Here is a 17,953-nt window from a genome sequence, read left to right on the forward strand (position 1 = left end):
GAAATGGTTCGTTCGTTCCGGTTTAGTGTGTGGAGCGTGTTGTCTTTGCGTTTTTGGCTGGCTGGAAGTGCTTTTCACTGCGATCACATATTGTTATCATGTGGCGTTGCTCTTGGAATTTCAATGAAATGCTGACCACTCCCGCCCGTCCATTTCCCGTCCCCCTGTGCCATGAGCAATGATGATCAAGAGCACCACAACTTGCTGCACGACTTGCAATTGAAATGTAAATGTTAATTGTTAGTCCAACGGCTTTGGCTTTGTAATTGGAACTAGAGGCAGCCGCAGCTAAATCGACAGAAAAAACAAAAGAAATTGAAAGCGAAAGTCTGTGCATGCTCTGTACTGTATACACAGAAAATCCGTATAAATTAATATATGTACATATGTATGTATATGGTGTGGATTATATAACTGGTTTTATTCCCCAAGAATCGTTTAGAACAGAACCCGCATGAATCACTAAGAAATTAACATTTCCATCTCAGAGTCTGATTCAGAGCTGTCTGTCTGACTGGCCAAATTAAGTGAAAGGAAACTTTAGATTAGATATGGACCATAGGGTAGATGTGTATGCTACTCGTGTGTAAAATGAATCATGATAAAATATAGAATCTAGTATAAATAGGCCAGGATACATAGTTAGCTTTTGTAGGTCCCCTAAAATTAAAGATTCTCTCTTTGGAAGCAGCGATTCAACGTAGAATATCTAATTTGGGAACCATTCATAAAAACCGCAATAAAAACACCAAAGAAACTTTGCGGAAATTGTCGAGTAAACAAAACGATATGCCAAAAGAAGGAAAAGCGAAAGAAGAGAAAAAGAGAAGAGAGCAAAACACAATGCAAAACCTCAACAAATTGCCTTCATTAAGAGAACCTGGGAGTTGACTAAACTGTCCCCTAAGCGTTGTTGCCTCACATTTGATTATGCTTCTTCGCCGTGATCTGCTTTTGTTTTGGTCTGCTTTGGTTTGGTTTTGTTTGGATCGTATCGGATTGCGGGGACACCTTGTGGTTGGAATGGGAAGGGAAGGGGAGCCTATGGAACTGACGCAACGTTTTGCGGTTTCTGGATATTGTCTTACAGCGCAGTATGTCCAATAGGCGTGTTAAGCATTTAACACACAATATTTGACTTACATAATGGATATACATTTTGTCAGTCCGGAACGTCGGACGGCAATTTGTCGGTTTTTTTGTGTGCGTGCCGGAAAGAACGGAATGATGATGATGATTCCCGCGATTTGATTCAAATTGATTCGATGTCCATCCCTCACGCTTGAGATCGGGGAACAGACACACACGCCCTTGTTTATACGGACATTTGGGGCAATTAACTTGATGACAGTTTATTGGGGCAATCCAAAGCATTCTCGGATGGGGATGGAGACCCGGAAGACACACCTCGAAAACGTTAATTGAATGTGTGCCAAATTGTAACCTAAGGATGAGGAGCAGGAGCTAAAACGGACCTCAAATTATTACATTTTTTATGGGAACGTTTGGGAAAGCGTTTGGGAGAATGTTATTGGAGTGACTCACGCTTGAACGCACTATCAGAAGAGAAATACCTCGAAACAAATCGAATCAATCGTCTTGCTGTCATTGAACCTTTCCTGTCGAATATTGTGGGAATGGATATTTTAGTGGAATGGACGATTCGTAGTTGGCAAGCGGCTATTAATCCTAAGCGATTCTCACTATACAAATGGAAATGACCATTCACATTTGTGTGCAAATGTTTTCTTGTCTCGTAATTGGCCAAATTCTGTTACTCGCAGAGCCCAGCACCACCCAGCGCGATAAAGATAAGATAGAGAAACTGTAGAAATACCTGGGGTATAATACCTTTAATTTCCAGCGAACTCGCACTCGCCCATGAGTCATGCATCGTTTGAGTTAATATTTGATCAAGTTTGAGTGGGTTTGAAAGCTAAAAAGCTTCCATAAGGAAATACATTGATGGAATGTCTATCCTCTACCCTTTAAGGGTAGAGTCATCAAGCACAAGTGTACAGTGGATATCATAATCAAACATGCCAAATTCCCAAGTAAACGGGTTAAGCCGAATGCGAATGGGTACAACAACTTAATTTGTTCTTCGTCTGAAATGAAATCATTCTCGTACCCAGCACCATCCCTTAGATACGGAGAACGGTTCCTCCGGGTTCTGGTACTCAATGTTCCAGACACAGCAGCGTCAGCAGCTGTTCAATTAAGCGCAAACCGTCTGGGTGAATCAATCGCAATGAATCATACACAGAGATGGCCAGTTTTCAATAGGCCTGTCCCACTGTACCAGTTTGATGAGTTGAGACTACAAAATATTTCGCACGTTTCCACTCACACTTACGCACAAGACTAAGCTTACGGTTAAGCGTTTTTTGTGCTGCTTCTTCTGCGTCTCTTTCTTGTGCTCTCATCCTACCATCTGGAGGAGATCATCGGTTTACAACGTTGATGACAGGTGCTGGCTGCAATCGCAGTTTCTCTTTGTCTGTCTGTCTTCTTCATGTCGCTCTCCCATTCTTGCCTGTATTCGTTTGTCTCCGTCTCTTTCTCTGCCTTGGGTGTGTGTGTGCGTTTGTCACTGGCTTTGTTGGGGCCTGCGGTTTTGCATATCGCAAAACTTGATTGGTTAATTGTGACGTCACAGCTGGCTGTCCTCAGCGCCCTTAACAGCTAATTTTATAATTGTACACACACGCTCTCTTCGCTCAGTTTATCTCTCGTGCTCTCTCTCTCTCTCTCGCCTTTGACATCGTCTTCGTCAAACGCACAGTTATAGCGCAGTGGAGAGAAGAGTGTGAGCTGTGTGGGGTGAGGAGACATTCCAGGGCACTGGCTCTCACGCGGTGACTGCTCAGCTGAATTTTCAGTGCTTCTGTTTGTGTAGTGAGTGCGCCCCACCCTGTACTGATGCACACCTTGGACAAAAGTGTTCTCTCCCTCTCTCTGGCTATGCTTGGGGCCCCAAGTTGGGGCATCGCATGCGCAGCCGTTGAAGTTCTTCATTTCGAATCAAAATCGCGAGCGGAGAGCAACGCGTTTCACTCAAATTAAACGAATTACTTCTGTTTTTTGCCGTTTGTGTGTGCGAAAACCCGAAAATAAATACGAAACAAAACCAGAAAGCAACAGTGAAAAATTATTATCAAAATGTAAATAAAAGCGTAAACGCTGATAAAGTTTATCAACAAAAAACAACGATTCAGATCCGATTGGAATTGAAATTCAATTGAAATTGAGGCTCTGCCTGCGCTGCCGCTGCCTCTGTATGCTATTGGAGCACTTTGGCCGTATCATCATCTGACTGACCTTATAGCCATAGTCGTAGCCCATCCAGGTCATCCAGCAAATGCCACGACCCGAGAGCTTCGCCTCATACCTGCCCCCATCCACGTACTGTCCGTTGAGGTTGCTGAAACCCAACAGAATCAATGGAAATCAGTCTCCAAAGTGGAGTGTACCGAAAGATCCCTCACCTGAACTGACAGTCGTTGTACCACCAGGCCCCCACATAGGTCATGGCGCATCCATGCCCCAAATCATCATGGTCGAAGGTCGAGAAGGGCATCCCCTTTTGGTAACTCAACGAATCTCCGGCATCCCCGGAGTACTTGCCCAGAACAGCAAGCGGGTACGAGGCGGAGGCATTGCCAATGACAAAGTCTTCGTACCGGGCGTAGCGGGTTCCGCCATAAAAGTCTTCCAGGTGGACAAACAGCTCGTAGGGCTCGGCCAGCGTCAGGAAGTGCAGTCGCTCCAGGCCCATGAAGAACTCCCCGCTGAGGTCGCCAAACCCCTGGGCATACTCCGACCAACTGCGATAGAAGTTCTCACTGCCGTCCTGTCGCCGCTGGATCACTGTCCAGCCGGATCCCGCCAGACGAGTGTCGCAGAAGACAGGAAAGGGCTCCAGTCCCGGCACTTGTATGGCGTGGACCCCGTTGGTGTTTGTGGAGGCAGCCAGGCAGGACGAGGGATAGCCCACAGCTGACAGGAGAGAAGCGATCAGATTAGTTGATGATTTCCTGTATAGGAAGCCTTCTACTCACCCTCCTGATGTTTATTCTGTGCTACTGCCTCTCCATAGACCTGCTTGAGCTCCTCAATTTGAGTTCTGAGGCTCGAAAGCAGACCCTCTGCTTTCTCTAAAGCAACTTCCAAACTACTCTGACTGCCATAGGACAAGTGGAAGCCCACAGTCAATATTGAAATGCACAGCCAGCATAGCTCCATGATCTTATCCTCTCTGACTCGGTTGCCTCAATCTATTAGACTGCAGGGATCGATGTGTTGTAGCATTTGCAACACGATTCTTAATCGATTTCCTTATCAATTGCATTCCGAATCGTAGGTCAAGTTTCACTCAGGGCGATAAACCAATAGGAAGTTGGGGAAACTATATGCCAGGCTACTATTTCAATGATGATTATCGTACATATGCGATTACTATATAAGATTCCGATTTATATTCACAGCAATTCGCTGATGCGATGATGATTCAATGAAAACACATTTCGCATATCAATCGAGTCTGTACATGGAAAATTGTTTACGACTCGTTCCACGATGATCTTCGAGCCATAATAAAAGTAAAATATTTTATTCATTGAGAACCTCCTCCTCCTCCTCCTTCGCTGTCTCACGCGTGAGTCATGACTTTGGAATATTTCGGCACTTTGGTCTTATCATCATTTGGGTAACCTTATAGCCGTAGTTGTGGCCACGCCACGAGCGCCAGCACATGCCTCGGGCGAACATTTTCTCCTCGTACTTGCCTCCCTGGATATACTGGCCATTTAGATTGCTTCACAGATCGTAAATATGAGACCATATACATAAATAAATGAGTGCAAGTGCGGTTTAGATAATAGACAAACGTACCTATCCAGGCAGGCATTGTACCACCATCCTCCCAGATAGTAGAAGGCACAGTTCTTGGTGAACTCCCGATCGTTGTCCCGATCGTAGGTGGAGAACTTCATCTTGCGGTGGGATCGAAGGGAGTCGCCGGCAGTGCCTGTGTATCTGCCCAGAGCATTCATCGCATACGCATCCTCCTCGCTGCCGAGGGCAAACTCGTCGAATCTCGCGTGCCTCCGCTCACCATCAAAGTCCTCCAGGTGCACGTACAGCTCAAAGGGTTCGAGGGCTGTCAGGGCGCGCACCTTCTCCAGTCCCAGAAAGAACTCCCCCTCCAGGTCTCCGAAGCCCTGCTTATACTCCTCCCAGTTTCGAAAGAAGTTGAGGCTCCCGTTGGTGCGTCGCTGAATCACCGTCCAGCCAGGTCCAGCCAATTGAGTCTCACAGAAGACGGGAAAGGGCTCCAGTGCCGGGACCTCTAGGGTGTACAAACCATTTCTATCGATTGCTGCTGTCAGGCAGGATGTGGGAAGCAGGTTGATGGTCTTCTGGGATCTATTTGTGTGCTGTTGCAGTTCTGCTTTCAAGCTGTGAAATGGATTCCATTAGCTTTGGTTCTTGTAGAATTTCTCTGTGAAAACATACCTGGAAAGCAGCGTATCTGCCTTCTCATAGATGGCCTCCAATTGTTCCACCGGATTTAGCGACTGTTGGGGGTTCCTTTTCATTTAATGCTCACTTTTCATTTGGTTTGTGGACTCACCTCCACGGGACAGAGACGAACAGCCAGGAAGCAAAAGGCGCACCAAATCGGGAACTTCATTGCGGAATCGAATATTGCTTCGGAATTTCCAGAGAATCTATTTGAATTGATTGAGAATTGCAATTTACAGAACATTTTATGGAAATCATGTAGAATCGCAATCATTAGCTGCCCCGCGCCTTATCAGTAATGCCATAGAAATACTTCGATTACAATTTGCTGATAATTGTTAGAGCTAACCGATTTCGCCTTCTACTCAATGCACATTCACACCACTTGGAGAAGAGAGCCATAAGCATGGTGAAAACAAACGACAGTCAGCATCGACAACACCCATACATATTGTCGGATCTGCACAGATCACGTGGGATGGCCTCCGGCTGGTGGTGGGATGGCTGCCTGGTCCAGTGGCTGTCAAACTCTGCAGCTTTACGCGCTGCTTGAGCTTGACATTTCTTATTTTGGTTAATACCCTTTCCCAGAGGGTATATCAAGCTAGACTCACATCTTTCATGCAGCAATCCATCGACTGATCCGTAGAGCATGTCTGGCTTCGGTGCGCGGGAATGCTGCTGCTCGCTGGCTGCTTTATCGAGGCGTCAATCTCAAGACAAGACAAAACACGACATAAATAATAAGTATAGAAATTGTATTATTAAATCTCTTGCCCTGTGTCTGTGGCTGTGGCTGCGGCTGTCTTTGCGGCGTGTGGGTGGTGGCAGCGGTCTTGGCGGTACCTCCGCTTTGGAAGTCTCTCGACGCAGACCCAGTCTTGAGCCAAAGCCCCTACGAGGCAGACGCAGAGATTGTGGCCGGAAGAGAATATCCAAAGCGGAGATGAGACTAAAGAGAAGCTCTAAGAAAAAAGTAGAAATACGCTACACCTAAAAATCTCTATAAAATTGCTAAAAGAGCATCGAAATTAATCCAAAAACTGTTCTATTTCCATTTGCAGATGGCCATACCGCCCCCACCGGGACCACCGCCTCCGCCAGGGCCCCCGCCCCCCCCGGCCATGGGCGGCTTGAAGCTGGGCGGCGGCGGTGGAGGCAAAGGTGGCGCAGATCCACGCTCTGCCCTGCTCAGCTCCATACAGAAGGGCACCAAGCTCCGCAAGACGAACACCGTGGACAAGAGTGGGCCAGCGATTTCGGGCAAGGTCTGTGGAGCAGGCGACCCTGCGGCAGGAGGCGCCAAGAGAACCCTCAACAACAACAACGCCAACACCAGCAACAACAACAGCAGCAGCAGCAGCGGCGGCGGCGGCGGCAGCAGCAACGGCCTTGGCAATGGAGCGCCCAAATTGGGGGGCCTGTTCGAAGGCTACTCGCAAATGCCGAAGCTGAAGCCCGTGAACGGCTATCGCAGTAGGTTCAGAAATGTTTATTCAAATTATGTATTTCGTTGCTCAATTGATTTCCGCTTTCCGCCCACGAACCGCCACCCGCAGCCGGAGCAGCAGCAGCGGCAGCGCCTCCACCACCACCAGCGCTCGGAGCAGCGGCGGCCGCGTCACCAGCACAACAGCAACGAAGCCACAGCCCCCCCACAGCGGCCACGGCCGCTGCCGCAGCCAGCAACGGACCCATGGACTTCAACACAGAGCTGGCCATGCACCTAACACTGAAGCGCCAGAAGGCGCAGCAGAAGCAGCAACAGTCGCCGCACGCACCCAGCGCACATATCAATGCCACAGAAGCAAATCTGAAAACAAATCGTGGACCTCCACCGCAACCGCCAAAGGTGAGTGCCGCCGCCGAGCACGGACCCACGGATGGGCGACCGTATAAATATAATATAGATCCCCCACAAATATGGGAATAATTATAGCAAGAATCAGCAGTGAAGGGGAGTGGGAGGGCACATGTCAAGGGTAGACAGGGAATGCTGTTTATAATACTTCAAGAAGAGATACGTTCATTGCAGCATCCTGCGATAAGCGATTGGGAAACCTGAACAAAGAGGAATCAGTGGAAGTTCAGGAGACTTTGAAATGTGAAAGTTTCGCTAGTTAGAATTCGACTTTGGGGAGCTTTGCAGGGATAATTATAATAGTTTTTTATATGACTGACTCATCTATTTCTGACACAGCAAACCAACTCAAGTGATTCGATATTGGAGCGCATGAACATCGTACCCCGCCCTGCCCCGCCGCCAGCTGCTCCCGTCAAAGCCGCCTCGCCCACGCTCTCGGAGAGCGGCAGCAACAGCAGTGCCAGTGCCAGTGCCAGAGCCAGAGCCAGTGCCGGCGGCATTGGCAGCGTCAAGAGCAAGGCGGCCAATCTAAAGTAAGTTTCTGCTTGAATCCATCAGCAGCCATGCATGTTGGATGTTGGAAGTTGGGCTACTCCGACATTTTATACTCTTTTGTTTGGTTGTTTCCATTTTTGAAACTTTTGTTAAAATTCCTCATTTTCTTTCTTTATTTTCGGGTGGATTTCTTTGCCGGGCATTTGTGGTTATCCTCCCTGTTCCACACACTCACCCACACCACACCACACAACTCTACCCACCCATCACAACTACAACAAATATCCATGGTATCCACAGTATCTCGTTAGGGAATAGTTTTGTAAATAGTTCGATGGCAAAGACCGCTGCGAGTGCCTCCACGACGTCGCTGAACTCGAGCAAGACGTCCGCGGCGGGATCGCTGCGCAACCTGGCGCCCAATAAGTCAACGCTATTCGGTGGTGCTGGTTCTTCTAGTGGTGCTGGTGGTGGTGGTTCGCAGCAAACTTCGCCCCCATCGACGGCCAGCAGTACGCCCACACCGCCGCCGCCTCAACCACAGTCCCAGACACAATCGCAGTCGCAGCAGCAGAAGCCGGCCATCAGCTTCGGCAAGCCAAACTTTGCTCCAAAGCCGCCGGGGCTCCAGCAGTTGATTCTGGTCAACGGACAGCAGCGTCCGGCGGTGACGCGGCACCACAGCATGAAGTCGCCCAGGTATAGAGTACCCACAGTAAACCCTAGCTAAGTATGCATACCGCTTGCTTCAGTCACAGCCCCACGCTCCAGTCAATCCATCGATCATCGATCTCGTTTGGGTTTTGCTTTTGCTTTTGCGTATCTTTATGGCTTTCGATTTGCTTGGCTTTGATTTCTGGCTATGGCCACGACCATTGCCCTAAACGCTACTAATGTCTGCCTCCTCCACAGATCTCCGCCAGCGGTTGGGCCTTTGTTCCCCACCCAGCAGCATTTCGGGACCATGAGGGCTGCGCCACAGCTGCAGGGCAGCGACGGCAGCGTCGCCAGCATGCGCTGTGCCCCAAATCCACCAAAGTGTGAGTACCACAAAGATAATACCCAAAATAACATAATGGAAAGACGACTCTCCTCCTCTCTCCTACAGCACGGCCATCGGTGAAGCCCCCACCACCGCCAACACCGGCGCGCAGCTTCTCCAATAGCAATCTGAACAACATCGGAGCTGGAGGAGCATCTACGGCGCCGTTTAGTGCCGTGAACACGGCCCTGGTGCAGAGTGCGGCGTGCACGACGCAAGCCTCCTCGTCGCCCATCACCCAACCGCCCTCCAGTTCCAGCAGCAGCAGCAGCGTGGCCGCCCTGCGCGACCAGTTCCGTGCCGTTGGCATCGGGAACGGTATGAACGGTGGGAACGGCAATTCCTCGCCACCCCTGCCGCCGCTGCCTGCCCCAACGTCCGTCTCGTCGGCATCATCATCGGCCACGGCCAGCCCCAAATCATCGACCGTCAGGCCGATCATTTTGAATGGGGGCCCCATCAATCCACCAGCCCCGCCGCCCCACCGCAGCTGTCCACCTCCACCACCGCCGCAGCGACAATCGAGCACTGTGAGTAGCCAAGTGGCCAACTATTAACAGAAGCATTAGCAGCTACACAACAACAGGTTGCCCCAAATGGCAAAGGTGACAAATGACTGGCAGACAGAAGCTCTCATTAGAGATGAGAGCGTGACGGATATGGTTTGGGTCGACTGTTGGTGCTCCACCTGTTCCAATCAGTCACGAAGTAACAGTGTCACAATGGCACAGAGTCACGGCCATAACCTATCCCAAAGAACATTTGTTTGTTCGCTTTTTGCGCAGTGCAGAGCTGCCTCTCAGCTTTCGACTCGGGGATTCGATTCTCCCTGCGCAGGCGCTTCTCTGCGTGGCAGCCTCCTGGCTGCGCCAGTCGTACCTTTTTTATAACTCACCTATTTTCGTGCCAAAAGGCGGGAGGAGGTGAGGGAGATTGATTTTTCAAATGTGCGACGTGACCAAAACACACGACACACGACGCTCCACTCGCTTTCGTTGTTTTTCGGTGGCCCAGTGGCCTCCATTGCTTGTCCACTGCCAGGCCGTGCACTCATTGATGCCTTATCCTCCAACTGCGTCCACCAGCAGGATGTTCGAGTGAAGTTCTGGTTGTTCAAGAGGCTGCTCTCGCTTAGGCAAATTCTAAAACGGAAGCACAGCCACGTCCGCCCACCATTCAAGGTTATCCAAATGCTGATGCCCATCGGCAAGCGCAACGTAACTAGAGCTGTCTGAGATTACCCGATAGTCATGGAACAAGAAGCGACATAACTAACTCTACTCTCCTTTCTCTCTTTTGCAGGCTGGATCCGGATCTGGGTCGGGTGCGGGAGCGCCAGTGCCGCCACAGCGGCACTCATCCATACGGCCTAACGCACCGCTGACGCCACCCACGCACATGGCCAACGCCTCGCATCAGTTTGGCAGCAATTCCGGACTGTCGGCAGGAGGAGGAACAGGAACAGGATCAGGTGCAGGAGGTGCAGCTGCAGCTGCAGGAGCAACTGTGGGGCGCCTGGTCATCGATCTGGAGACAAAGTTCGGGAAGCGATTCCACAATGTGACCGAGTTCCCCAAGCCGCCGCCGTTTCTTAATATACAAAAAATCTATCCTAGTCGAACGTTTAAGGCGAGCAACGGTATGTAGTCGTGTGTGAGTGTGAGTGTGTGGGTGTGTCTGTTCTGTGAGTGTTTAAAATACATGTGAATGTATAGTATATAGAGAAACGCATCAACACAACCACATGCACATGCATACATAAGTATATGTATATGCAACTGCGATTATTGTTACATACACACATGGAATGCTGTTATATAATTATGTTATTATGTCTCTTAAGGCACACGCTCCGGCATTTCGCATACAACGATTCTTATCTTTTATACATTATATATTAGTAGATACATATATATTTTATTTTAAACGTGTATTCCTTACTTACTTACTACTATGATTATGATTACCGATTATGATTATGATTGTTTAACACACTGAAGACCCCCCAATCTTCCCCCAATCCAATCCAATCCAATCCAACACACACGCATATATTATATGTTATGATAACCAGGAGAGTTTTAGGAATCTTTTTGGATTATTGTTGTTTTATTTTACTGTTAACGAGCCAATAAATAAATGTATAAAGAATGTAGAAGAATCGCTGCCGAGGCAGTTCGAAGCGAAGAATGTTATTTTGTATATTGCATAATCCTAAAGTTGAATAGCTTTATCCAAACATAATCTATTTTGATACCATCTAATGTTAATGTTTGTTAAATTTCAAAAGGAAGTTAGGGAGACGGAGATCGCATTATGTATGCAGATCCTCTCCACAAAATATGTTAACCGAAACGCGATATTACCACTAAGCACACACACACACACAATATTATTACACATAGCTATATCCGATATCCGATATCCTATATCCATGTATATGTATATGTACTATGTGTGTATATGTACAGAGAAGAGTCCTTCCATATCCCCCCACTCAATCGATCCACACACACAAAAAACATTTGAAATACATGTAGCGCATGCTTTTAATTGTACTCCCATTATATATATATTTTATACCTGTCTGTACACACACACACACATCTCTGCTACATATATGCATACATAGACACACACACACATATTTTATATATCCGATATCCGATGAGATGAATTTTAGTTCTAGTATGCAACAGGCACATTACGAATATAATTGTTTGTTTTAATTTTGAAGTTATCTTTTGATGGAACAATAAACCAAAATTCAATTGGATTTACGTCAACATGTACACCACTTCATTTGTTTTGTATTATAATTTATTCACATATGAAAGAAAGCAGCAACGGTGCTCCGCGGTGTTCCCTTCCCCACTGTCCGTTGGAATCTACGTTCCTTAGAGTTCTACCTTAGTTTACATCTGCGGTCATTTACAGTAATCCAGTCGATACTTTAGCCACACTCTGGCTTGTCTTTATTTTACAACTATCCTTTCGTCACCTGTTTTGTTTACTTACATCTGTGACGTCTTTAAGTTCTGCATTTCGCTTCATTTACACATTTTTCGGTTCTCTTTTGCGTTTCCGTTGATCATTTGTAAGCTTCGTTGGGGTTGTGCCTGCACACACATTGATCTAAATATCCCACATTCGATCCCATTGATCTATTTATCTATCTCTGGCGCTATCTATCCATTTTTGTACATATATCTCTCTCTCCCCACTTCCGCTCTCTGTCTTTCTCCGCTGCAGCTGCCCAGACGCCCAGCAACAACAACATCAGCATCAACAACAACATAACGGCTGTCTGCAACAACAATGCCAGCACAAATGCAGCGGCTCCGGGGGGAGTTACACTGCCGCCAGCGCTGAAGCCAGCCTATGCACCTCTGAAGAAGCATCGGGCACCAGCACCACCGCCCCAAGCAGGCGTGGCCGCTGCTGCAGTGTCCGTGATCCGGCAATCCAGTTTCCTCTACGGCGGCGGAGCAGCCGGAACGGCCGGCAGTGGCTCCCCCGTTCGACCGCAATCCCAGGCGGCGGGGAGTGTGGCGCGCAACTCGACGGTCTGCTGAGGTCCCTCATGTCCATGAGTTGTACCTAAATGCGGATAAACGGATATGTGGTACGGAGTGATTGTGCAAAAGCCTATTGTTCAAAGTTCTAGGAAAAGTGCATAAAATAAAAGAGGAACAATATAACAAACACTCATCAGAGCAGAGGGCACGCATCCCAATCTATGTATGTATCTCATCTCTCTGTAGCGTCTTCCCTGTCAGCACTGGGCAAGCAAGCCCTCAAAAAACAAAAAAGAGTTATGTATATAGGAATTAGCACCTAATGTTAGTGAAATTATGAAAGCAAAGCAGCAATATAGCAGCAATCTTTTATATGCATAATATCGTGGATGTACGAGGATGTTTCAATAAGATTGTATTGTATTTAGGAGCGCCTCTATATGAATATCTTACTAGACTGAACATGTTAAAGACCCAACAACAACTAAACAATATAAATACTTGGAGGGGAATACTCGGCACTGGGATACTTGATCCCCTAGAGAAATACACAAACACAAAGAATGTTACATAGTTGCAATACCGAACCGAAGCGAACCGAAGCACAACAACTGAGAGCATTTCAACGAATCTTTGTCACACATCCACTTTAGAATCGTTTCTTCATTAGTTGAAATACCCGAAATTGTGTGATAAAATCTCTAAAGTATCCTTAACTTACGATCTATCTACGAGTATCATCCCGCGTTCGGTGAACATTTGTTAAATCTTTTGGCCATACATCGGTACTATTGAATGTATGCAGAATAGAATGTAATACGAGTACTGTTCTACATATTTATGTATTATTATTATTATTGAATTCAATCATTGTTGTTAGACTTGGTGTCACTAGAAGTATTAACCAGCATTTAACATAACGTTTTATTCAGCATCCGAATCATTCCAGTTATCAGATAAATAAATTCCAAAATCATTCCAAAAGCGTTGAGCGAACTTTGAACTTTTCATTGGCCCAAAGCCCACACAACAAAAACGGTGAGTTAATAGTTATATCTTCTATATAAACGAGTATACATATATGGCTGTATGCATGTATATGTATGTGTATAGAGTGCATATTTGAGTAGAGGATGGTGTAAATGCTGACAAGCCATAACAGTAATGCACTTAAACCTAGTTTAAATGTAAAGTAAAGCCTTTTCTTGGGTTAACCATTATAACATATCGCACTTTTTCAACTTATTAGGTAACAGAAACAGAAACTGTTCGGCGGATTGAATCCTAGGCGGCCTCATGCTTTTGCTTAAGCGTCTGCACGGCCTCCTGGAGACCTTGATCCTCGCGCTTGCGTAGTCGCTCGCACTTGGGACATGGCTGCTGCTCGTTAAGGCACTCCGCATGGAACACAGCACCGCAGGTCACGCACTGAAATTAAGCAATAAATGAAAACAGTACCACAAATGCAAAGGGCAGCTGGCATACCCGAAATGTGGTGCTAATGTGGAAGGGATAGAGCACCCTTGGACTCTGGCAGATCTCGCAGATGAAGCCCTTCAGCTGGCACAGACGACACTTGAGTACGTGCGCCTCGCCCAGCTTGAAGGCCTTCTGCAGCTGCTGGCATAGCCCACCGCGCTGAATCATTCCCAGGTCGGCTATCGAGTACTGGTGGATGTGCTCGTAGAGGTACTCCCGGCCACAGAAGTGAATCTGCAGCAGCTCAATGCTGGTCGGCGCACAGGTGTACAGATACGCGCGAATAAAGTTGAGCCGAATGCGCAGCGACTGCAGCTCGGCCATGGCGTCGGAGGCAAAGTAAATGCTGGGATTCAGCAGCTGCATGTCCAGGAATGGCTGCGACCTGAACTCGGCCAGGAAGGTGGCCGCCCGCTTGCTGACGCTGTACTTGCGAAAGTCCCAATTGTAGATTATGCGCGCCGGAATCAGCTGCATCTCCACATCCATGCAGCTGTTGCAGTAGTAGCTCCCGCTGAACGCGCACACTCTGCAAGAGATGCACTTTTCAATAGATGGAACGAACTCTCTTCTCCACTAGCTCCACTCACTGAAAGTTCGTGTAGCCTATTCCCAGAGGGTGCTGACAGCTCTTGCACAGAAACCCCTGGGCATCCAGGCCAGGCTCGCGCGCCAGTTGGCAGAGCTGGGCCACCATCTGCTTGAGTTCCGCCATGTCGAAGTCCGAGGCGAGCAGCTCAAATTCGGAGTTTGTCTGAGGAAAGAGGGAGGCGGTAGAGTTTGTTGCTTCCTGGCTGAATTATTCTTACATCTAGGGACTGCAGGTCACTCAAGTCCTCGGACACTGGTGGATCGCTCTCCCGCTGAACCTGAGCCTGAACCTGACCCACATTCAAGGTAGAGGCACTGGCCCGAAACTTTTCCCAAATCTCCGACCAACCAGCTCCACTCTCTCGGTTGTTCTCGTGCTTCCGCAACAGGGCGTTGTAGCTGCAACGATCTGTAGTGGGAGAGCGCAGGCTGGTCGAGCTGCTCATGCTCACGGAGCGCTGAAAGAAACGCGATGCGGACGGCTCATCGATGGCCGTGGGCGACAGATCCAGGTCGCCGGACCAGGAGGTCTGCATGAGATTGGACAGGGAATTGCTGCCGTGGGGCAGACTGGTCAATTCTCCACCTGCCAGGTCGGCGAAGGACTCCTCAATGTGACGCTTGGACCGCTTCCGAGACCTCTGATTGCTCCCCGAGCGTGCCAATGCCTCTCCAGCTTCACTCGCTTCTGCCGCTGCTGCGGGCGGGGACTGCTCTTCGTTTATAACGTCCATTTCGTCAAACTTCTGTATGAGCAGGTCGAGGTTCTCGCGTTGGCTCAAGTCCGGCACACCGAAGTTGCCGCTCCGGCTGAAAGGGCTATTGGAAATGGACTCCGAAAAGAGCTCGTTGGTCTGCAGAGGCTGCGGGGTGGGTATGGCCACAATATCGGATCCCAGGGAGCTGGCTATGTCTATTCCACTGCTGATCTTTAGGGGGAGAGTGAAAGATAGTCAACCAAATATAGCAGACCCAAACGCAGAGCATACCGGACATGACTTTAGGGCAGGTGTCCACAGATCCGACAGCTGCAGAGAGTAGTCCGGCCAGTGGTTCAACAGGCTCGAGTTCACGGGCAAGTCGAATTGGACGTAGGCCTCGAGGCTCTCCATTATCTTGGCCGCCGTCTCCAGGCCATCGGCATCCTTCACCAGAGCGTGCCGCTTGTAGTAGTGCGACATGGCCGAGCTATTCTTCCGCACGATGTTGAGGTACGACGAGAATACCGACTCGTTCAGGGACTGGCGCACCCAGGCGCGACACTGGCCAATCTCCGAGGTAATCTGACTAAGTCCCTGGATCTGCTCAATCACCTGCTTGTGCATGAACACCATGCAGGGCGACCAGAAGCTGGGGTCTGGCCGCCGCTCTACGTCGCCTGCAATCACATTGTAGGTGGCCGACAGAAACGAGTCCTTCAGGCCATGTAGAAACACGGCCTCCAAGGTGGTGCATAGTGCACTTGTCTGCTCGCACAGCCCCACGACCTCTGAAATGTGGGGAGTCCCAAATCAGCAATGATTCATGGAGATGCGATCAGAGCTTACCCAATCCCTTCTGTTTGACCTCAAACTCGATCTCGCGGGCATTCTCGTTCAGTGTGTTGATCAGCGCACCCTTGACGACATTTTCGCGCTTCGACGAAAAACTATTATTAAGGCTACGAAACAGGGAGCTCATTTGTTGGTCGTCTTTGTTTTTGGTTTGTTTTCATTTTGCACTTAACCCACTAGGCCCCCCTATATTTAAGCAGGCGAACAACTAGTGTTAAGCCGCGGACAGCCAGGGATGCATGTCGATACATGGCAGCAAATGAGCAACAGTGACGTCACTGGGGGTACCACTTGCCAACGGCTCGATTCTGATTCAAAATAAATGTACTTATTGTCCAGCAGCTTGCAGCTAAAATGGAAACCAAATACCTATCAAGCCAATCAGATGTGTCTACGATCTGTCTCTGCGGATTCCAGCTAATCTTCTCGGACCCGATCTGGTTATTCTTGACTTTCTTCAGTCACGGCCGCCCCGTCAGAGAGCTTATGTGTGAACGCTCGATTATGGCGAAAAAAGCCCCACGCAAATGGCCAACAACAAATTCTGTCCCAAAAGACAAATTATTAATGTGTTTATCTGTTTCTCCGGGGTTTTTGTTTGTTTGATTTTGCCATGAGTTTCAATGAACCGTCATATATATTGGTTGCTCGCATTCTACGAGTTGGCAGGGAATGAGTCAACTAGCAATTCGTCCGAATGTCCGAAGTCTTGAGCTTTATTAATGAAAGACAAGTTGGCCAGTATCAATCAGCACATCCAGCGCATCCCGAGATATGAGAAAAACCCGATGCACGTAGCCCCGCCACTTCTCGAAATAAAACTAAAACCGAAATTTGTGTTAAGGTCACGGTGACCAACAAGATCTTCCATACATATGCATATGTATGTGTACATACATATGTATGTATGCATGATGTTCAATGATGTTGTTGTTAACGCATTTTTCAATATTTTTGCAATAAAAAAGATGCGCCGTTGTGGCACAGTCTCTGTCTTTGGGCCCGAAGCAGCCGCCGAGCCGTCAACTGGTTCAGCACTCAAAATGCTGAATGCAAACTGGTCGGCTTCGACGTCGCCGCCTCATCAGACATTTCGAGTGTTCGAGTGCGATGATGTTTTTGGGGTCTTCGTTTTCGAAAACGTTTTCCATGTGGGCTGCATTCGACAATTGCATTTCATTGAATTTTATTAATACGAAATTCGAAACTGGTTGCGAAGTCATAAACAACATAAACAATTTGGCCAACTGTGATTACGCGATGTATTAACCTTTTGAGTTTTCCCCAAAAATGTTTAAAATCCTCGCAAGAGACCCGCTAACGGAAGTCCGACTTGGGGAATCCGCGAGTCGCGACTGCTAATCGGATTTTGCATAAAGCAAACGCTTTGGTGTGAAATTAATGATTAAAAGCAATTAATAAAGCCCAAGCCGAGGTGAAGGGTCGCCGCAGAGTGCTCGCTTCAGTTCGGTTTCGGTTCGGTTCGGTTCGGTTTTAGTTTTGAGGTTACGCAGGCGCAGACCCCACTCTGGGTGTCATTTCCCAACGGAGAGACTCTATTAAAGTAAATAATATATAGCGTGAATGCTTTTTCAGCTTTGTTGTTGTTGTTGTTTTTGGTGTTGCTGTTGTTGCTGCTGCTGCTGCTGCTGCTGCTGTGGTTTATCTGTCGCTGACTTTGCAGTTTTCGCAGCGACAGAGGGAGCCAGAGCTAGAGCCCGAACGGGCCCTACCATTCCCATTGTTGTGGGCCAAAGAAACGAAACGAAATTTATAAAAACGTTTGTTTTCGTAATACAATTTTGATTACTTCTTTGACGCCGCTGAGTACCGGGTCGGGGACCATTGATGGGCTTTGTCTCAGCTCCGGCCCCTTTGTCCGTCT

At 48.1% G+C, this 17,953-nt stretch overlaps 4 protein-coding genes across 4 annotated transcripts; 1 reads left to right on the forward strand and 3 right to left on the reverse strand.

The window, feature by feature from the left end:
• Window positions 1-3,203: 3,203 nt before the first annotated feature.
• On the reverse strand, window positions 3,204-4,417 carry LOC117891991 (microfibril-associated glycoprotein 4). The gene is made up of 3 exons (XM_034797869.1): window positions 4,062-4,417; window positions 3,489-3,999; window positions 3,204-3,424 (listed from the first exon to the last, which is right to left on the reverse strand). Exons 1-3 carry the CDS (start codon window positions 4,243-4,245, stop codon window positions 3,238-3,240), a joined length of 882 nt encoding a protein of 293 aa, XP_034653760.1. The 5' UTR covers window positions 4,246-4,417; the 3' UTR covers window positions 3,204-3,237.
• Window positions 4,418-4,591: 174 nt separating this feature from the next.
• Window positions 4,592-5,737, reverse strand: LOC117891990 (ficolin-1). The gene is made up of 4 exons (XM_034797867.1): window positions 5,636-5,737; window positions 5,518-5,579; window positions 4,894-5,460; window positions 4,592-4,816 (listed from the first exon to the last, which is right to left on the reverse strand). Exons 1-4 carry the CDS (start codon window positions 5,693-5,695, stop codon window positions 4,663-4,665), a joined length of 843 nt encoding a protein of 280 aa, XP_034653758.1. The 5' UTR covers window positions 5,696-5,737; the 3' UTR covers window positions 4,592-4,662.
• A 720-nt stretch (window positions 5,738-6,457) lies between these two features.
• Window positions 6,458-12,628, forward strand: LOC117891993 (WAS/WASL-interacting protein family member 1). The gene is given in 11 exon segments (XM_034797873.1): window positions 6,458-6,502; window positions 6,591-7,006; window positions 7,092-7,125; window positions 7,127-7,378; window positions 7,727-7,923; window positions 8,186-8,584; window positions 8,798-8,925; window positions 8,994-9,457; window positions 10,013-10,144; window positions 10,230-10,566; window positions 12,180-12,628. Coding segments are annotated over 11 exon segments (2,712 nt in total). The 5' UTR covers window positions 6,458-6,472; the 3' UTR covers window positions 12,503-12,628.
• A 679-nt stretch (window positions 12,629-13,307) lies between these two features.
• On the reverse strand, window positions 13,308-16,241 carry LOC117891987. Its single transcript, XM_034797864.1, has 6 exons — window positions 16,063-16,241; window positions 15,505-16,004; window positions 14,734-15,444; window positions 14,515-14,678; window positions 13,931-14,453; window positions 13,308-13,873 (listed from the first exon to the last, which is right to left on the reverse strand). The coding sequence occupies exons 1-6, from the start codon at window positions 16,193-16,195 to the stop codon at window positions 13,730-13,732; spliced, it is 2,175 nt and encodes a 724-aa protein (XP_034653755.1). The 5' UTR covers window positions 16,196-16,241; the 3' UTR covers window positions 13,308-13,729.
• Between the last annotated feature and the right edge of the window lie 1,712 nt (window positions 16,242-17,953).

The sequence above is a fragment of the Drosophila subobscura genome, chromosome E, assembly GCF_008121235.1.
Source record: "Drosophila subobscura isolate 14011-0131.10 chromosome E, UCBerk_Dsub_1.0, whole genome shotgun sequence".
In the NCBI taxonomy this organism is placed as follows: Eukaryota; Metazoa; Arthropoda; class Insecta; order Diptera; family Drosophilidae; genus Drosophila; species Drosophila subobscura.